The sequence below is a fragment of the Canis lupus genome, chromosome 26, assembly GCF_003254725.2.
Source record: "Canis lupus dingo isolate Sandy chromosome 26, ASM325472v2, whole genome shotgun sequence".
Lineage (NCBI taxonomy): Eukaryota > Metazoa > Chordata > Mammalia > Carnivora > Canidae > Canis > Canis lupus.
Genome location: NC_064268.1, coordinates 21,573,357 through 21,593,644, shown reverse-complemented (window position 1 = coordinate 21,593,644; position 20,288 = coordinate 21,573,357). Strand labels below are relative to the sequence as shown.

Here is a 20,288-nt window from a genome sequence, read left to right as displayed (position 1 = left end):
TCACTTTCAAAAACCTATAGTGGGTGACATAAAGAGACTTAATAATTAGTTTCTGGTTAGACCATGTTGTGGATAATGTATAATAAAACAGACCCTAAAACATGGCTTTTTTGTGTGTGTGTTTGTTGAGCATCTGGTTTGGAAACTAGGTTTTTAATGTATCGTAAAAAATAGGGCAGCCCGGGTAGCTCAGCGGTTTAGCGCCGCCTTCAGCCCAGGGTATGATCCTGGAATCCCGGGATCAGATCCCATGTCAGGCTCCCCGCATGGAGCCTGCTTCTCCCTCTGCCTGTGTCTCTGCCCTCCCCCCGCATCCCCATCTCTCATGAATAAATAAATAAATAAAAATCTTAAAAAAAAAAAAAAGTAACAGTACGTATGAATTATCCAACACCTACAGAGGACACCAAAAAAGCTGTTCCATGTCTTCAAAAAGCCAAGTGCCCCAGGAGTGATACATGATTAGTTCTCACCTTATCTTGGATACTGAATGCCTGTGTTCTCAGGCAGCAGAGGATTCAGGCGTGGACAGATGGAGTGTCTTACTTGAGTTCGAGAGGTGATTTGACAGGATGGGCCCCTTGCAGAGTTCTTACTGACGCTGTCAGAGACGATGTTTTCTTCATGAGTATTATCTGAAGGGTGAGCCTGTGGTTTCACTTGTACATAGTGTCATTCCTGGAGTAATTGGACACAAGCATGAAGCACATAGGTCATAGTTCTGATTAGTAAAATGGGTGTGAGCTACAAAAATATGAAGTTTGGAGACATGGAAAATGTGACTGATTATCCTGCCACAGGACATAAGCTTTCCTGTCTTATTTTTATTTTGCCTATTTTCATGAAATTAGTTTAATCTGTGATTGGTTTAATCTTTTGAACTTTGATTTCACATTTACTTACTCCATTTAACATTTCCTATTTGCCCAGTCAGATAGGAATCTTCCACCTCTGAATCCTACTGAAGTCCTTATTTGGTGACCTTTCTCGTGGTACTTTGTGTGTCTCACATCAGAGTAGTGGGTTATGTGTTCACCCTGTCTTCCTCCCCCCACCTCCTTTGTCCCCTGTTACTGGGTTTTCAGCCATAGGCTCTGTGTCTGACCTACTTAATATGGGGCACTGGCGAGCACAAAGGTTTGTTCCTAGGAGAGGCTTAGTTAAGTATTTGCTGGATTCAAGTTAACTGCTTTAAACAAACAAACAAACAAACAAACAAAAAAGCATCCAAATGTTGAACATGCCATGTACCACTATAGATCTGTCCAAATGGCTACCAAAATCTAAACAAAATTGAGGGAATGGTAGTATGGCTGAGTGGGGAATTCGGGTTTTGCTTGAAATTTCTGTACACATACTTCACATATATTCTGTAATCTTCTGTTGATATTTACTGATGCATGCACTGGCAACAGCCCCAGCAGTGCATTTATTTTTAACTTTCTTAGTGAAATCTGGATTGGAAACTTACATTATGAAATCAACAGCTGAAATTGAGCATTCAGATTGCCTAAAATTGACAAATGAAAATATGGAGGCAGTGTGAGCCTACTAGAAACTGCTGTGTCCTTCCAAAGTATTAACTCTGATTAACTGTAGCGCATACCAATTCCATCTCCATCCCAATGCATTTTAAGTAGGAAAGTGTGTGGACTTAACATGTAGCGTGGAACTACAAGAGGACCACATTTTCAGAAAATGCGTTTCCAAAATGCCTTTGGGTTCATTTTGTTTTGTTTTTTTCTAATTGTCTTTTACATTTGTTTATATTTATTTGTCACAGATACAAGAAACTAGTTCTTGTGGATAACGTGGCCTGATTGCTCACCATTACAGTCAAACACGCTGTGTTTTGTTTAGTTCTGTTGCGTGGCTCCAGTATACATTACTCTCCCTCAGGCCTAATCCACATACCTCAGAGTAACCTAATATGCGTTGTTAAATTAAAAACACAATTTGAGTATGGGGGTTTCATTTATGGTTAGAAACATGAAATGTAAGGAATTCAGTGAATACACAGAACTAAATACAATTTTGGAAACGTTTTTGCAACTAGCTTGTGCTTGCTCTTTTACAGATGAAATTTAAATTATGTAGAGATGAGTCATAATTTGGGGTTCTTCGGTTAGCTTAGGGTTTTCATTTTATAAAACTCTTAATTGTTCTTGTCTTTTGGTGACCATCCAGCTTTTACCTTTTATTTTCAGTTTTTCTTTTAAATTTTCATGCTTTAATCTCTGTGCAACTCCTATTTATCAGCCAAATTGTGTTTACTTCTAGATATAGAAAAGAGTGAATCCTGTTTTGCTTTAGGTTAGGGAATGTTAAGTTTGGGTTATGGTGGAATTATGTATGAATGATCCGAATTTGGATTTTGGCTTTATTTACCTGGGTTTTTTTTTTTTTTAACCTGATGAAAAGGAAAGAGCAGGAAAAGATTTGTATTGTTTAAGGCTAGAGAAGAAGCTTTGCTCTGCCCCATTGAGCCTCCTGAGAGCTGGGCAGACAAGTTGGAACTCCTTTGGGTTCTTTGGATCCTAGAACATTCCTCAGAATGTGGAGTCCCAAATACTTGCCCCATTGAGATTGTTCACATTTTTAAAGTTACACATTTTTTCACAAGAATCTAATAACTGAAGAGTATATCATATTTTATGCTTGGCACATGTAGCTCACTTTCACTTCAGAAGTTTAAGATTAGGAAAATGTAGTATGGAGTAGACTAAAGTTATGTATTTAAGATCTTAATTTAGCTTTTAGCTTGATTTTGTTTAGCTTTTATTAAACATCAAAATGAAAAGAAGCAGGAGAACATTTAGATTCTTTACAGTCAAAGAAGAATGAAGATGTGAAGTAGTACCCAGATAATTTAAGGCAAAGTAATTTTTTGTCCTAAAATACTCAGCTTAGGGCAAAAACTCCTGTCATGTATTTCTGAAATATATGGACTTTTCTGATTATAAAATGATATATGTTTGTTAGGTTTTGAAAATAAAGAATTGGGACAGCCTGGGTGGTGGCTCAGTGGTTTAGTGCCACTTTCAGCCCGGGACCTGATCCTGGGGACTCAGGATCGAGTCCCATGTCAGGCTCCCTACATGGAGCCTGCTTCTCCCTCTGCCTGTGTCTTTGCCTGTCTGTCTGTCTCTCTGTCTCTCATGAATAAATAAATAAACTTAAAAAAAAAAAAAAAAGAATTGTACACAGAGGAAGTAAAAACCAATTACAGTGTCACCACTTAATTTTTGCTATTAGGGATATTTCCTGATTTTTATGTAGTTTTGTTACTAAGTGTTTATACCATGCACAGATAGATACCTGTTTCTTTTCATATTATGCTTTTTTTTTTTTTTTACATGATTAGGTATTCTTTGAAAACATGGGTTTTAATGGCTGTATGCATAGTAGCCCATTGTTTGGAAGGCTTACAAAGTACTTCACCATTAAGTCCACATTTTTGCAATTATGAATATAGTGTTTCCTTACCTGATGAACTGGGATACATTTCTGAAAGTGGGATTACCAGGTTAAAGGATATGTGGTATACAAAGAAAATGAACAGCTTTAAGACTTTAATGACTTGGGGTTAGATTCCACCCCAAGAAGGTGGTGCCAAAAGTATTGTTTCACCTTTTACTTAATCACATCTAGGCATTCTATTTAAAAGTTTATTTAGGGGATCCCTGGGTGGCTCAGCGGTTTGGCGCCTGCCTTTGGCCCAGAACGCGATCCTGGAGTCCCAGGATCGAGTCCCGCGTTGGGCTCCCGGCATGGAGCCTGCTTTTCCCTCCTCCTGTGTCCTGCCTCTCTCTCTCTCTCTCTCTCTCTCTGTCTATCATAAATAAATAAATCTTAAAAAAAAAAAGTTTATTTAAATGATTTCCACACCCAACATGGGGCTCAAACTCTACATCCTAAATAAAGACCAAGAGTCACACGCTCTTCCGACCAAGCCAGCCCCAAAGTGTGGAGAATTTTTAAGCCATATTTTATTTTAACCACTAGTCTTAAGGCCATACATAGCTCAAATTAAAAGGCGAATTGCATGAGTCATTTTATAAACTGAATTAAATCTTTTTTTTAAGATTTTATTTATTTATTCTTGAGAGACCAGAGGCAGAGACATAGGCAGAGGAGAAGCAGAACTGAGTGAAATCTTAAATATCACATATATATTAATATTTGAAGAAAAAATACATAGCTTCTGTGGTCTCAGCTTTCTCCAGTGGTTATTTGAGATTATGTTTCTGTAAGTCACCTCTGTGCCTCATGCTGTGAGGTGTCAATACTGTAGAGAACTGGGCCAAGAAATAAAGGCAGCAGGCTCTTCATTTGCTTGTTTTTTAATTGGTACATATTCCTTGAATTTTTTTTTCTTAATAATTACTTGTAAGTTGTATGGAAAACAAAAAGCCAATGAGACTAGAGTATACATTTGGGATCTTGGGAAGATGGTTCAGAGAACAGGTTCATTTTGACCCATCACTTAAACTAAATTTTATAGAGCAGTGTTAGTTTATAAATTACCAGTATTACCTTAATTGATTTGAACAGACTGTCAGAGTCACTAGAAAGAATGTGAGAAACAAACTTAGGTAATTTTTGAAGTCATGTATGTATGCTCTACTCTTGGAGTCCAAGTGTGGTATGGGCATATTTATATTAAATTTATCTTACTCTTTAATTAGAACCATGCTTCATCCTGCTGTTTTTATAAAATGGTAGAATTCTGGGGAGTAGGTATTCTGGAAATGCCCAGGGTTTTTGTTTAGCACAAGGTGTCCAGTGATTTGGAGTTTCAGAACAAAGCTATCAGCAGCCCATAATTAATAGGACCATAGAATGTTCCATCTGGAAGGTATCCTAGGGCTAATCAGTGGTGTATCAGAGGTTCTCCGCCAGGGAAGGAAATTTAGTCTAAGTGCATGGGCAGGAGGATGTTGCACTAAGCCCATTATAGAATAAAGTGCAAAATTAAAGGAAATACTAAGACAAGCCATCACATGTCAAGGACATGTACTTATACCACCTGTAGCCCTGGGCCATCCCTGACCTTGGATGAACTAAGTTCACTCATCCTTGCTTTTAGTATCACTTCAGTGGAGGATAAAAAGTTGAGCCCAGCTTTTCCTTTTACTGACAGAGAAGTAAGACCCGGAGAGGTTAAGGATCCTACCCACCTTACATAAGAAGTTATTTTGCATAGTGGGAACTGCAGCCCATGTGCCCTTACTCCTAGTCCAACACTACTATTTAGCAGGTGTATCTTACAATTTTAAGAACTGTATTTTTCACATACACAAATTGTGTTTCATATGAAAGTTTTCAGTGACACTCACTGGATTAGAGAGTACCTCAACACTGGCTCATGGCTTATTGAAAAAAATCTGAAAGACGAGTCTTATGAAAATTTCAGTGAGACTGGGCACTCAGAAGCTAGTTGTGTCCTGTGGAAGGCTGACTGGCTACTTCCACACATAGGAGCCCAGCTGAAGTGCGTGGGGCTGCAGGTCAGGGAGAGGGAGGAGGAATTGCAAATGTTTCAGGCCAAGGCCATAGCAACAGAAGGGTATCCCTTCTGGTAGAGATCATTAGCACCAAGGATAGTAGTTTAATTGTTATTTATACACATGTAATTACTCTCTTCTCTCTACTAGCCACTTTTGTGTTCTCTTACAACACCTAGCACAGATAGGGTTGTAAATAGCACCCCCTTTTTTTTGTTAAGGTTTTATTTATTTATTCATGAGAGACACAGAAAGAGAGGCAGAGACATAGAGGGAGAAGCAGGCTCTTTGCAGGGAGCCCGATGTGGGACTCGATCCCCAGGATGCCAGGATCACACCCTGAGCCGAAGGCAGATGCTCAACTGCTGAGCTACCCAAGCATCCCTAAATGGCGCCCTGTTAATACTGAGTTAAACTTGTTCGTATGAGATTGTGTATTTGTGGCTGTGTACGTACACATCCATGCTGAATTTTAATGTTAGTACTCTGTTTTATGGGAGGGAAAATAGAGCTCAGCTAACCAAGTTCTTGGGTTGCCATAGAACTCAACCTGTACAAGGACAGTTTGTGGTATATATAATGTTTTCATTTAAATGCTTATGGTGGTACCCCATTGATTAATCCACGTACTAGCTCATTAATAGGATGAAATGTTACGGCAGAAGAGAAATTCTGAGAAAAGTTGATCAATCATATAGGACTCTATAGAACTTGAAGTCATTAATAATACCAATAATTTTTTCATCTATCCTGTCTTTAGAATTCACTTGAAATTATTGAGGATTGGGGGGAAATGTGGTCTCATGCTATGATTGCACAAATGAATAATTTTGAGGTTTTAGAATACAACCTAGAAATTCATCATTTTTTGAATGTACATTGAATATTTGAATATGTGAATATGTGAATATGGCTGAATGGAATGAATATTTGCCACGAACAACTCACTGAAAGGAGAATGTGCGAATCAGTTGCAGCTGATAAGAAGGGATGGTGGCACACAGTGTGACTGATGCTGGCATTTCAGTGTCTTGAGTGTGCACTGAAACTGAGAACAGTGGTGAAGAAGGGGGAAGAACCCTTGTTAGAAATCTGCTTTATTTTTTTAAAGATAATCTTTTCTAAAAAATACCCCCATAGTGTTGCACATGACTTTGTACTCTTAATAGTTTTATTTAAAATTGTTCTGCAAATTCAAACTGGTAATTCCTGCTCTACGAAAGAATAAAGGAGAGGGGGAAGTAGTATGTATTAAGCACGAGGCTCACACTGTTTTGCTGAGTCCCCACAAGGGTCCTGAGAGGTAGCTTTCATCTTCTAAGTACCCCAGCCCTGGGGCTGAGAGTTTACAGAATGGCCCTTTCCCCAGATCCTGCCTGCAGTCTGCTTCCATGGTCCGTGATCCTTTGCTATGTACCTGCTTTGCATGCAACCATAAGCTCCAGAGGCAGGCCCATGTCTGCTTTTGCTCATGGCATGAGCCTATCCTGGGTCAGCCCAGGAGGGTTTCAGTCTCCTGCACATGCACCTTAGACGACCCATGTGAAGCTCCTAGTTCACCCCCTCCTTAACCCTTCCTCCAAAATAAATATGGTGTAGTACACTGAACTTCTCAAGGCAGAAACCTATATTAAGTTTCACAGAAATGGACAGTAATACCGTCAGTCGCAACCCCCTGCCCAGTTTTTACAAATGAAAATTTCAAAGTTAGCCAAAAAAACTGAAAGAATAGAACAAGCCATCTCCTCCTGGATTTACCAGTTGTTAGTGTTTCACTGTCCCCCTCTTCTCTTTTCTCCTTCCCTCTCCCCCTCTCTGTACACAAATGTGTGTTTAAAAGTTTTTTGGCTGAACCTAGGTTGACGTAATCTGAGGTGTTTCAAATTCTAATTGCTTTTTAATATTGTTTTCTGAAAGGACATTATAGACATATTTTACTTCTTTAGTCTCTTTTAATCCAGATAGCCCTCAACCTCTCTCCCTCCCCCCCCCCCTTTTTTTTTGACCATAACATCTCTTAGTTTGATTCCGACTCTGCCATTTAGACTATGAGGTAGGATCATTTGTAGAAATTCAAGTCCGGATGCATGGGACTGCCTTCAAACACTCAGTCATTGGAGATGGTTTCTGCTGCTTGTTGCATCCCTTTTCAGATCTCCCTTGCAGGGAAAATACTTCAGTTAATAAACACTACCACTCCCCGTGCCAGTGTTAGAAGACACAGACAACTAGTACACTTTGCTCTTCAGTGTGCGTCAACACATCCATGGTGGGAGTGTACTAATGGTGTTAGGAGAACCCTGACGTATCCAAGCTTGTTGTTGATGCGATGGGGATAGCATTTGGTATTTAATATGAAATCTGAACAGTGTAATGTAAGGCCGAACAATGCACCTATTAAACTGTAGAGCCAGGAAGTAACTTAGTCTGTGGAAGGAGGGTTTGTAGCAGGGGAATACCACTGCTCTTGCTAAAATGATTTTGAATTTCCAGATACCCAAATTAAACGCATATGAGATTGTACTTTTCCTCATGTATGTCTGTGATGTCGTTACACGGCAGTCAGTTTTCATCAGAACATAAATATTTAAAGTCACGATTTCTCCTTTTCAATTTTCTTCATCTAGAAGGAGCTGGCCAACAACCCTGACTGTCCTCAGATGTGTGCCTATAAGCTGGTGACCATCAAATTCAAGTGGTGGGGACTGCAAAGCAAAGTAGAAAACTTCATTCAGAAGGTAAAGGCTGTTCAAAATGCAGTGACTTAAATTTAGGTAGCTTATTAATGGGAGATTTTGTTACCATTGCTTTTTCTCATTTATTAGGTAAAAGGTATTGTCCCTGTATAATTCCTCTCTGCCTTTCTTTTTTTCTCCCTAGAAACAGCAAAGACAGATGCCAGCAGGTTTTAAAGGGCTTTCTTTTGAGAAGAGTGTAGGAGTTTTTTGTTCAGAGTGCTTTCCCAATGGTTTGCCCAGCTGTTCCGTAGAGAGCCCTTTCCATATACAGCATGTCCCCCAGAGGACCTGGTATCCTGGCATTGGCTGGAGGGAGAGGCCAGGCCTTCCTTGCTGAAGGAAGCCCAGCTGGTCACCCACTCACCCCCTCCACGCATTCCTCTCTTGACATAAACTTTAACACTTTGTTTTCTTTAGAGGTCCTTACTGAGAATAGTTATATTCTGAACCTAGGGCGGCAGAACCTGAGGATCCAGATTCTGATTACTTCTTTTTTATGTCTTCTTTATTAAAGTGAAAGTAACATGGACAGTTTGATCTAGAAAGAGCTGTAGAAATGGATACGCATGTTGTAAACACATAGGAAATATGGAGGGTTTTTTCGGTGTCTCCTTCTCCTGTGATGTGACTGTTTTTTTCTGTCGTCATTATAAAGAAGCCCCTGGGACATCTCTGAACCCACAACTGCTCATGTCTGTTCCACCATAACTTTTCTACTTTTAAGCTGGAACTGCTCTGACATTTTTTTTAAAAGGGTCCTAATGTTCTGGAAACTGTGATTACTCTTGGGCCTGCTTGCAGCTGGCCCACGGTAGGCACTCTGTAAATATTGGCTTCCTTCCTTCCTCTTGGATCATAGTAATAGATTAACAATCTAGTTCGTCACACGTGTAATTGATGAAGTCCCTTCTGTTCTTGGAAAAAAATTTTAGATTTGAAGATTGTCCAAAAGTATTAAAGTACTTACTGTTTAGTGTCTTTTCTCTCTTTTGGGGAAAGTTTAGTAAAATTTAAATAATGCAGCAATTAAAACCACTCATTTATTTACATGGTTATGTATATGTGTGTGTGTATATAGTGACAGTAAGACGGGAGTATAAAAATTGATGGAGAGTATGTAATAATTCTTGATTTAAGTAAGCATCTTATTCCATAGAACTCCGGATTCTTTTGTTTCAGTACACATTATATTCAACCTCAGTATTCCTTTGAATTGCAGAGACATTAAGAATGACTGTGTATAGTTTTATAGTAGAAGAAATCGAGTTGACCTTTGGTCACTGAGATTTAGAAAAAAGTAAAAATAGACCAGATCTAGCAGGAGTTTATGTTGGAATAGAATGTGTGCACCACATTTTTTTCAGTTCCTAATAAATTGTGCTACCTTTACAAAGAAAAGATTGTTTCACATTTCACAGGGAGGTTTTTCTTTTTATTTTGTTTTACAGAATGATAATGGGATGGAACTAAGATTTCCACTAATTGACAAAGTGATCTTTTCAAACCAAGTATATGTAGATTGCATGGGTTATTGGAATGTAGAAAGTTAATATGTTATTAACCTTAGATTTTTGCTGTCTTACACTACTTTTCTTCTTTGTTTTAATAGCAAGAAAAAAGGATATTTACAAACTTTCATCGCCAACTTTTTTGTTGGATTGACAAGTGGATTGATCTGACAATGGAAGACATTAGGAGAATGGAGGATGAAACTCAGAAAGAACTAGAGACAGTAAGACTTCGCCATTTGTGGGAATTCTCTCATTTCTCCTTTCTAAAACTGTGTGCATGCTTACAGTAAGTGTAGACTTAGGAATAAGAAGAGGGTCTTTAAGAGCTTTTTTAAATAATTACCCTCCTCAAAATCAGGCTTCCTAGACACTAACATCCCTTCACATGTTCTCATTCTCTTTTCTTGAGCAGCTTCTATGAAAGTAGCCTAGAGCTTTACTGATGTAGAGTTGGTTACCTGTTAAATGCCCAATGGTTTCATATTCTTTGTCACGCATTAGTTCTCTGTGATGGTACCTGGTTCACAGTCCTTTTAGGCACTCACTTTATCAGACTAAATAGCCTTTTGGCTCATTTTGTTGTCACTGTTCAGTTACTGATGCTGGTACTGTAAGTCCTACTTCCCTCTTAGGTAGAGAAGCCTAGCCATATTATCACAGCTTCCCTCCCACAGCTAGCACTGAATCCTTAGCTCTTCTTTTTTTTTTTTTTTTTTTTTTTAAGATTTTATTTATTTAATCATGAGAGACACACAGGGAGAGAGGCAGAGGAACGTGGGACTCGATCCTGGGTCTCCAGGATCACACCCTAGGCTGAAGGCTGCGCTAAACCGCTGAGCCACCTAGGCTGCCCTCCTTAGCTCTTCTTAAGCTTTAGGCAGGAACTGAGGTAATGCCTGGGCCAGGGATCCGCATGCCCTGTTTCACAGTTAAAGCCTACCCCAGTTCCCGCCCTGCATCTTGTGAGCGCCCCCTTTCTGCTAGGGATGGATTCTTCCCACTTCCTCTTAGTGTCTGGTTCCTCTTAGTGTCTGGTTTTGCTTTTGCTCTGGGCTACACTGCTTTTCAGTTGAAAGTAAGGCCCTCCTGGGGGGAAGTGAACCCAAAGAATGTCCGGGATAGGCTAGTGGTTTCCATGCAGTCATCCAGAATCCCGCCAGCAGTCCCAGTTTTGGAAGTCGTGCAGGCGGGAGTATTTGACAAACGCCTGTGTGTGAGGCAGGACCTCCACTTAATCACAGGAGAATGGCAGCAAATCAGGTTCTTTGGCACAGAAGGAAACCTATTTGTCTGGCACACGGCATCATAAAGAATCTGTGTTTAAAATTGCTTACTTTTGGTGATTACGGCAGATCTGCTTCTAATTAGCTTTATACAAACCTTCTGAGAGAACTAGGACGTATTTTCTTTATAAGGCAATAAAATGTTTTAACCTTATCTTATACAGAAAGTAAACTTTCGGCAGTCTCCAACTTATGAATGGATTTTGTTCCAAAAGTTTTTAAGTTGATTTTTTGGAATTTGGGATATGTTTTACCATGGAGACAACATTATAAATTGGAGTTTGGTTTCTAGGCCAGACAATAGAAGCCTCTTTGACCTCTGTTTCTCATATTAATGGTATGATTCTGAGTTCTGGATCTTGGAAGTGTGGTGATAGAATGGCAAGCATGGAGGACTCTCCTTCACCCCTTTAGTTTTAGGCTGGCCCCTAATATTTAAACCAGCAAGAGTAAGTCGTGGGTACTTCCTCCTTTTTTTCCCCATGCCCCTTCTCCCACTTCTGTCTCTCCCTTTTCAGGAGTGCTTTGAGAATGCCCTTCTCAAAACACCGTACTCCTACCCAGTGCTAGTCCCTTCTCCCCTGCCTTGCTTTGTTCTGCTCCCTCTAGGTGGTCTAGGCTCCAGAGACCTGCCAGCTGTCTCCAGCCCCTCTGAACAGCTAGGCTCAGCTAAACATAGAAAAGAAGGCAGCATGATGATACTCATTCTCTGATACTAAACTCATGGCACAACTTTGGTATCTTCAAAAAAAGATTTACCAGTTCTGAGATAAAACAAAACATGCTTATTTTTCTTGATTTGAACTTGGAAGAAGGAGGTTTGCTTTTGCTTTTGCTTTTTATGCTAAGAGGACTGTCTATAGCATGAGGAAAAGAGGTCATAGTTGGAGGGTGACGGATGGAGCCCTCCCTAGTTTGAGCTCTGAACCCTGCCTATCTCTGGGCCCCTTGAACAGAACTTGGCTGTGACCTCTTCCCTCAGGAGAGTACCCTTCCTTCCCTCCCGGGTCCTCAGTCTCAGGGCACAGAGTATTCCCAGCATAAACACAGTGAGTGCCCTGACCAGGAGGTGGGGATGCTCTCTCCCATCTCTTGCCGCAGGCCTGCAGGTTCAGCTCCTTGCTTCTCCATGCACGTCCATAAGGTAGACAAGTAGTTACACAAGTAGTTACATAGAAGCCCCGTTTATTAGAAGATGTCATTGGTGTACCTGCGTGGCTCAGATTGACTTCTCACATGACATTGGTAGAAATCTTTTGTTGGTTCAGAGTTTGGGATACATGGGAGTTTGTTAAATATTTCAAAAACATTTCAAGGCAGTTACAGCATTCTCTGCTGATCATTGTAACGTAAAATTCATTTAAGTTATTTTGCTTTGGGTCATTGGGGAGTGCTTTATTCCACAACACATTGCTGCTGCTTTGAGCCCTAATAGTTGACTTGTGAGCATCTTCAGACTCTGGGCAGTAGCAGGCCAAAGCGCCTACCCAGAAAGCACCTGCCTCTTGACAAGGCTTACGACTTCTAAGTATTCACCACCACCCAGGGATTTCCCCTTTTCTTGAGGTCCTGTTGATAGAGTTTGATACATTGTAATTCTCTTCTTAGTTCGAAAATATTTTAAGATTTGGGTTTCTTTCAAAGGGGTTTTAGCCCTGGAGAAAAGGAGCAGCATCTTGAGAGCTTAGGCATGACAGAAATGCCCCCACCTGGAATCCTGAAGAGAAATAGGGGTTAGACTCAGATGCTAAGGAAGTACTGGGGGTAAACTCTCTGCCTATTTGTTCACAACTGGCACTTCTGGGGATCGGGGAGAAGTGTTGAGGTCTAGAAATGTGTTTATTACAATATCTGTTCCTTTTCTGACCATTCTTTTCTGATTTTCTCATTGAGTTTCTTTAAATCGTCTGTAGTCTACTGTTACTAATGCCTGTCCTTTCTGATGCATCTTTATGTCCTTTATTGTTTCTCATACGTTCCCATGCTCACTTGTTCTTCCTTTTGTCCTTTCTCTTTTAAATGAACTTCCCATAAAGAACTCCTCTCAGACACTCCAGCGTCAGAAGCAGCAAAGGTGGCCACACCTGAAAATATAAGTCAGACTGTCAGGGCATTTTCTCACGTTGTATTGGTGAACAACAGTTCATTTACCCCTTGGCTGTCTTTGATAATTTCATATCATCAGTCTGCAGGGTTTTGTTTCCTGGATTCAAGAATAGATACACATTTTTTGTGCTGTTGTAAGAAAAGCCTCTTGCAGGATTTTCCTTAGACCAGCATTGCTAGAGAAGCCTCAGAATGTCATTCTCAGTGTGGATGTGGTTATGAACAGGCAGCAGTCATTCACAATCTTTTCTGGATCTTTTTTCTGCCCTCGCTTACTAACCCAATTTAGAGTCTGTGATTTCAGCAGCTCATGATTTTATTTTACGTTTAGATGCGTAAGAAGGGTTCCGTCCGAGGCACGTCGGCTGCTGATGTCTAGATGAGTCCCCTGTAGGGTCAGAGACAATATCAAACTGTGTAAGTGAAGACCCGGGTAAAAAGAATGTTTAAAAACCAATACCTTTGGTTAACGGGTAGTTAACTTGCTGAGCAGAGACTGTTAAATGTGGTTTAATTTTTAGAATTTAAAGAGATACATATTTTAAAGATTGACATGGGACACTAAGCTCTTATTCTGTAAGAGTTTTATCTGTAGAACAGGTTGAATTTAGTAAACTCCAGTTAGTTGTTAGTGTTAGAACCAGAAACCAACTGCCAGTCATGCTCATTCATCACGCAGTGTCCTAGAAGCCAGCTGATTCTTCGTTGATGGCCAGTTAATTGACCTGTTTCTCAGTAGGACCATATATGGTTAGTAAAGAAATAAAAACATTTCAAACCAAACAGAGATCCTTCATCCCATATCAGAAGGGCCAACCTTAGTGATTCATTGTGGTTGAAATTTTTTCTGAACATCTCAATGCCTTCCTTCATGTTGAATCTTCAGTTACCTTTTACAGTTAGCCTTAATATGTCTAAATATACCTTGGTTTTTACTATAAAACATTTCTATGGCTTCATTTCCCTAACACAAATTTATATGCTCAGATAAGAGATTTTCCTCGAGGGGAAAAAGAGCCGCAGAATCTACCCCACATGCCAAAGCCAGCATGAGTAAGCACAGAGGGATGGTCCACTGCCACCAGTTGTTGCTATTGCACCACAGTGTGTATTGAGGAAAAGAACAAGACCGAACACTCCTCACTTGCTATGGTTCTTTACTGCCCCCTCAGTTGTGCTCCCTGCTCTTTATTCTCCAATTATGGAATGGGGGAGAAACGAGGTATTCAGGTGTGAACACAAGCAGTTGTACAAATAAGAATGAAGGAACTCTGCTAGGATTCCTCCAGAGCCCGCTCTTTAAATATAATGTTCATTAAAAAAAATTTTTTTTAAGTTGTTAACTTTAAGTTAATTCTGTGACTTATTTCCACTTCCAATTAATTTATTTTCCCTCTGATGAAACAAAATGTTATGCCATTAGTGAGACCAAAATCTTCAAGAGAATAAACTCTTAAAATGGAGTAGTTGGGGTACGTTATCTGGCAAAAGTTTTGCCACATTGAGGGGTTTTTTTCCTTTTCTGGAGAATGTATGTAGCACAACGACATTTTTTGTGTGTCTCTGTGTTTTAACACATTGCCCTGTCTCTCACTTTTCTTACAGTTACGTAATCAAGGTCAAGTGAGGGGAACAAGTGCAGCCAGTGATGAGTGAAGAAGAATCTGACCAGTGTCTTGCAGTGTTGACGTTTCCCAGACGTGTGCTTGTGATGATGTACTCACACGCACAGGTTCCCAACCACGTGTGTATATATGTTTGTGTGTGTATATATCTGTAGCTGTATATAAAACGCATGTAGAGCTACAGATCAGAATACACACACTTGTGTATATATGTACATACAAACATACTGAAAGGATTAGTACAATTTCTCCAAAGTACTGTACCTATCTTCAGCAAGAATGCAAAAGAAAATATTTTCAATATATATACCTGGAACAGATTTTAATAATTATCAGAGTAATACCATTATTGGACAAATTGACTGCAAATGTAATACTAGCTGGTATGTTTCATAAATGTCAAATTGTGGACCAATATATATATATAGCCTTTTATTACTTTTCTGTTCTTTTAAATCAGTCTCTTACAGATTTTTATTTTAGTCCCAAAAACAGACTCCCACAGAAAAATTTATTCAAAATCTTTTGGTATTCCAATGAATCTGAAATGTAAACTCTGAATGTATTTATAACGATTTATTTCTGGATGGTTATTATCTTAAATTCAAATTGGACACTGTCTATTAGGAAAGAATATAGTTACTGGCCAATTTTTACTTGTTTGCCCTGAGGGGGGAAAAATCCTTTAAAAAAAATTCTGATTTTTATTGGGTTTTTGTATTTTAAATTTCAAGTATTTTTCTACATCAAACCTAGCAAAAAAAAGGAGATGACAGTTTGTGATTTATAATAAACACTATAGAATTTTCAGGCTCCTGTTAGGCAAACAAAGAAATTGATGAAGAAATTCATAGCATCGTAGGCTGTAGGAAAACTTGGAAGTAGAGCACTTCCATGGAGTCTTGTTTCTGAAATGACTGTTTTCTGAAATTAGAGCTTGGAAACTATGCAAATGATCTAGATTCCTCACAGCTTACACGCTAGAATACAGATAGTGATGACTTTTTTTTCTTTCTTTCTTTTTTTCTTTTTCTTTTTTTTTTTTTTTTTGCTCTTTTCATATTAAAATACAGCCTGTGGGGGAGGCACTGCCTTTTTGAGATAGCAGGGAGGAATTAAAGCTGCAGCACCCAGCACTGGCTGGTCTGCTTGCCTAGGAGGCCACACTGAGGAGCCAGTGCTGTGCCACCCACTGGTAGGTGCTCTCTAGTAGGATGCCATTGGAACCTGTCATGAGTAAGTGTCATGAACATGCTGGTTAGCAGCCGCTGCCACCTCGTCTCTCTTCTTCCTTCTTTAAGAAAGGAACCATAGCTGAGTTATGATTTTTATCAGCTTTCTCTGTCCGAATCCAGTTTTTCTCCTGTCAGTCCTGGAAGCTTGGCCAGAGTGATCTTGTTGAAGCCTTCCCGTCACAAACTGTCTTGTTGAACCCCTCGTCCCTCCTGCAACACGCCGGCCCCTGTAGTCCTATCACATTTGTAATCTGATTTGCTGACAGCCTTGCCCGCCCTGCTCCCCGTTTTCCCACACACCCCGTGGCTCCACCGAGGTGGTGGCAGTGAGTCAGACAAGGGTGTGTAGGATCGCTGCCGCACCATGATGCCCTATTAGCCTTGGCTCCGAACCCCACACTGCATACGTCCTCCGTGTACTCAGGATCAAGACTGATGTTTACTCTCTGGGCGCTGTTGTAAGATAGGTGTTGTCAAAGCATAATCATTGTCTGCAAAATGTTTGGTGCAAGGAAGACTATTGCTAATTTTGTGAAATAAAGAGTCTCGCCCTCTCCTTTAATGGACTTAACTCTCACTGGCATCTGTAGCATCGTTGGGAGTGTGGGCGCCCATGGAAATCCATGCCCGGTGCACGGGTTCTAATGTTTTTCTAACAACTGTGGAGATTTGAGGGAATGCGTGGTGAATGTAAAATATCTAGTTTACTTGGCAGTCTCTTGTGTAAATTACAGTAAAACAAAGTAAATGAAATTGAAACAAAAAATAAATTTGATCACAAAATGCCACTTGTGTGCTTGAGTGGTTGTTTCCCCGATGCCACGTCTGGTTCAGCATACTGTGGACCACTTACTTCTCTGCCACTTTCTCAAGAATTCTGTTTGGCTCTGCTACTCTGGGAACAAGAAAGGAAAAACGTGGTTTTTGTAAATTTTTCACTCCAAACTCTTGTTCTTGAGATGTACCTATGCCACGTTAACCTGTTAGTTTGCTTTCTTAGATAATTTTCTGCCTTTAAAAGCTAAGCAGAAAACTAAAGACGGGTTATTTAGTAGTCTCAGAGGTTTTTTTAAAATTCTGTTTCAAGGGGAAGAATATGGACAACCCATAGTATTTCTAGAAGCACTCAGTAGGGATTTTGTCATCAGCCTCTGACTCGAGATGGTAGTTTTTCAGTTTAGGGCAGCGTTTCATTCACCTCTCATTGCCTTTTCCGCTCCCCTGTGTTCAGACACCTCACAGCACTTTTCTCATGGTCCTGTCTTACATTCTAGAGCTGCTCAGCATTGGGAGGTGGCCGGATACACGGTTGGATGCATGCAGAATGTTATATTTCTGGGCGCTCCTTTGTTTCCTGAGGTGATTTCCTCAGTGTTTTATCTCAGACTTAGTGTCTGCATTTGCGGGGCCAGCCTGTCATTCGGGATGTTGAGCAGCAAGGCTCCATTCTCTGGTCTCCCCGAAGGCACTGAGATGAATCAGAGCAGCACACAGTCCCGCATGGGAGACAGACACATGCACAGAAGAACTCCAGGTCAGTAGGACAGTAGGAGGGAGAGCTTAGACATCGTGCAGATGCGAAAGCAAACGTTTAGGCAGCTGGGCAGGGCAGTGGAGACCCGAGGAGGCTGGGGTGCTGCTCTTGGGCCGGCACTGTGCAGTGGGGCCAGGCGCACCTTCTGGCCTCTCCCGGAGCCCTGGAGTGCCCGGCTGCCGTGTTGAGGGTCAGTCGAGCCCTGAGCATAGAGACCCGAGCCTACCTTGCGCCCCTTTCAGTGCAATCTCTCCCTCCTGTTCCATTTATTTACCAGACTGCCTCCTAATGGATCTAAAATCACTGGGGACCCAACACTTGGCTTTTATAAAGCTCCCCCCTACCCCCCCATGTTTCCAGCTTGCTAAGCTGCGGTGCCACAGCCCCACCTCCTCACGTCTCCTCTCTGAGGAAGGAAGAGACACAGTCGTTCTGTCCCTGTCCCCTCAGCAGCTGCATCAACAAGGGGTCCGCATGGAATTCCCTGTTCTTGACCACTTGGAAGGAGAACATTCTGCCTTTCTCAGATCCCCGGTCCGACATCCTGAGAGCCGCTGAATGTTATGGGTGTTTTACAACTTTCAGGATTTTTCAAGTTGCTCTCACTGGCGGTTGTAGAGTTTGGGACTTGGAGTGGTTGAGAGAGAGGGAATGTGCTAGGAGACAGGTCGAAGATTATCCCGCTGGGCTTAGAGCATCCACTGCCCACAGGGAGTGCTTGCTTCCCAGGAACCCTGCCAGGGTCACTTGAGGTTATGTCTTCTGACTTGGAAATATTAAGCAACAGCAGGTCTTTTCAAAACCAGTTCTTCAACCAGATTGGATTGGGAAAAGCAGAAATGGCAGATACTCCAAAGCTGCCTCTCACGAGGCCATGTCATTCGAGGCCACGCCAGGCATTTGAAGCCATGCTTAGCAGTTGGAGGCACCTGATGCTTTGATCCCCATCCCTTTTTTCCTTCTGAAAGTGCCACATTGCCAGCTTTAAAGGGATCGAGAACTAACTCTGTTTGCTTCCCCAACTCCTTCAAGGTCGCTTGCACTCCCGCAGGAGCAGGGAAGGTGATTACTGTGGAGAACCACTGCTTCCTGACGTCCTCATACATTTCTCCTCCATCCAGTTAAATCACAAATTAAAATCCATCCCTGGATGACTCTCCCCAGGCACCCAAGGGGCTCTCATCTCTTGAGTGTTCCGTCCTGCTAGGGCTATTGGTTCGAAAAATAAAGTGCACATACACCAGAGGTTCTCAGCCCTGGGAGCACCTTACAGTCACATGGGGGAGCCTTTAAAAGTATCATCTGTCCACCAGTTGCCTTTCTATGGCTTGGGGTCAGTGGGCCCTGCTTTCAGAGGACAGGGAAAGAGCCCAGAGAATTGCCCACCGTATTCCTAGGAGAAGACCTTCCTTCACTGAGAAGACCACTTTGTCTCCAAGCAGTCAGACTCCTTGTTTTATAAAGCCAAGTGCCGCTTGCTCCATGTGGCCAGCCTTAACCTGGCCTGGCCATCTGCAGCAGTCCGCACCCCTCATTTGGCACCTGTGGACTTCACACTGCCTTAACAGATTAATCGATGCTGTCATCTTCTGTGTCCATGTTTTGCATCCCAGGTTATCTTGGGACCTCCTCGTGGGCAGGAGCCGCAGTTGTTTCCACCCCCCACCCCAGTCACCTCCCTGATGGGAACTCTGAAACTGCTCTCATTGCCTATGGTGCTGCCTGCCCGCCCTGTACAAGGCCCCGTTTGAGTCCTGGGGTCAGAGGGAAGGGGAGTAGAGCCCCCATATCAGTAAGATCTGATGTCTGCCCTTAGAGAATTAAAGCCTGACAACGAGATGCAACAGGATGTAGTAATTCTGGAAGCTGACGGTGAGAGGACAGAGGAGGGAGCTCCAGGTCCGCATTTCCTCCTCTCCAGACATCTAAACTGGAGCTTTTGTAGGCTCTTCCAACTCAAGGAGTCTCAAACCGGATTCACGTCTTTCCTCCTTCCCCCAGACGTCCTGACTTCCATCAGTTACCTGCATCGCTGGCTGCACTGGCAAAGTCAGGAAGCCTGGCGAGTCACCGAGTCTCAACAGTGCCTGCAAATGCCTGTGATATCATATCCCAGCCCCCTCTAATGGCCTGGTCCAAGCCATCCTGTCATCTAGGGCAGTGGCCCGCCAACTTCCATAAAAGGCTAGACAGTAAATATTTTAGGCTTTCTGGGCCATGTGGTGTGTCACAGCTATTCACCTCTGCCCTTGTAATGCAAAACCAGCCATAGATGGTATGTAAACAAAGTGTGTCTGTTCTGATAAAACTTTATTTACACACATAGGTGGTGGGCTGGATTTAGCTGCTGAGGCCATAATTTGCCAAACTCTGGAGAGAGTATAGAGCACGGATAGCCTCAATCAGGCTGTACCAGAGTGACTTTCTAGAATACCCCTGATCATGCTGCACCCCTGCTTGAACACACTTGCATGGCTTCCTGAGGCCCAGAAGGCTAGTGCAGCCAAGGCCAGTGACCAGCGAGAGCCTCCTGCTGTGAAGTAGAGCCAGCGATGCTTGTCTACCTCCTGGCCGTTGGATGGTCAGGCAGGGGTGGAAGGGACTGAGCTGGTGTCAGCTGTGCGTGGTGAGGATGCTGTCCATAGAAAGCGCTCAGCATAAGAAGACAGTTGCTGTTGTTTGCCATCAGATTCCCAACCAATACCAACCAAAAGTTGAAGGGTAGAGCTGTGATGTGCTAACAAAAGCT

General features: G+C 41.8%; 1 protein-coding gene across 2 annotated transcripts in view; it reads left to right on the top strand.

The window, feature by feature from the left end:
* PITPNB (phosphatidylinositol transfer protein beta) overlaps positions 1 to 16,793 on the top strand; it is a 64,753-nt gene extending 47,960 nt beyond the window's left edge. The window contains exons 9-12 of one of the 2 annotated variants that reach the window (XM_049101762.1): positions 8,135 to 8,245; positions 9,855 to 9,977; positions 13,477 to 13,560; positions 14,751 to 14,891. In XM_049101762.1, coding sequence (XP_048957719.1) covers positions 8,135 to 8,245; positions 9,855 to 9,977; positions 13,477 to 13,524 — 282 coding nt within the window. In that variant the 3' untranslated portion in view covers positions 13,525 to 13,560; positions 14,751 to 14,891. Of the gene's footprint in view, positions 1 to 8,134; positions 8,246 to 9,854; positions 9,978 to 13,476; positions 13,561 to 14,750 lie in introns of both variants that reach the window. The other variant, XM_025474405.2, reaches the window with a different exon arrangement.
* The last annotated feature ends 3,495 nt before the right edge of the window (positions 16,794 to 20,288 follow it).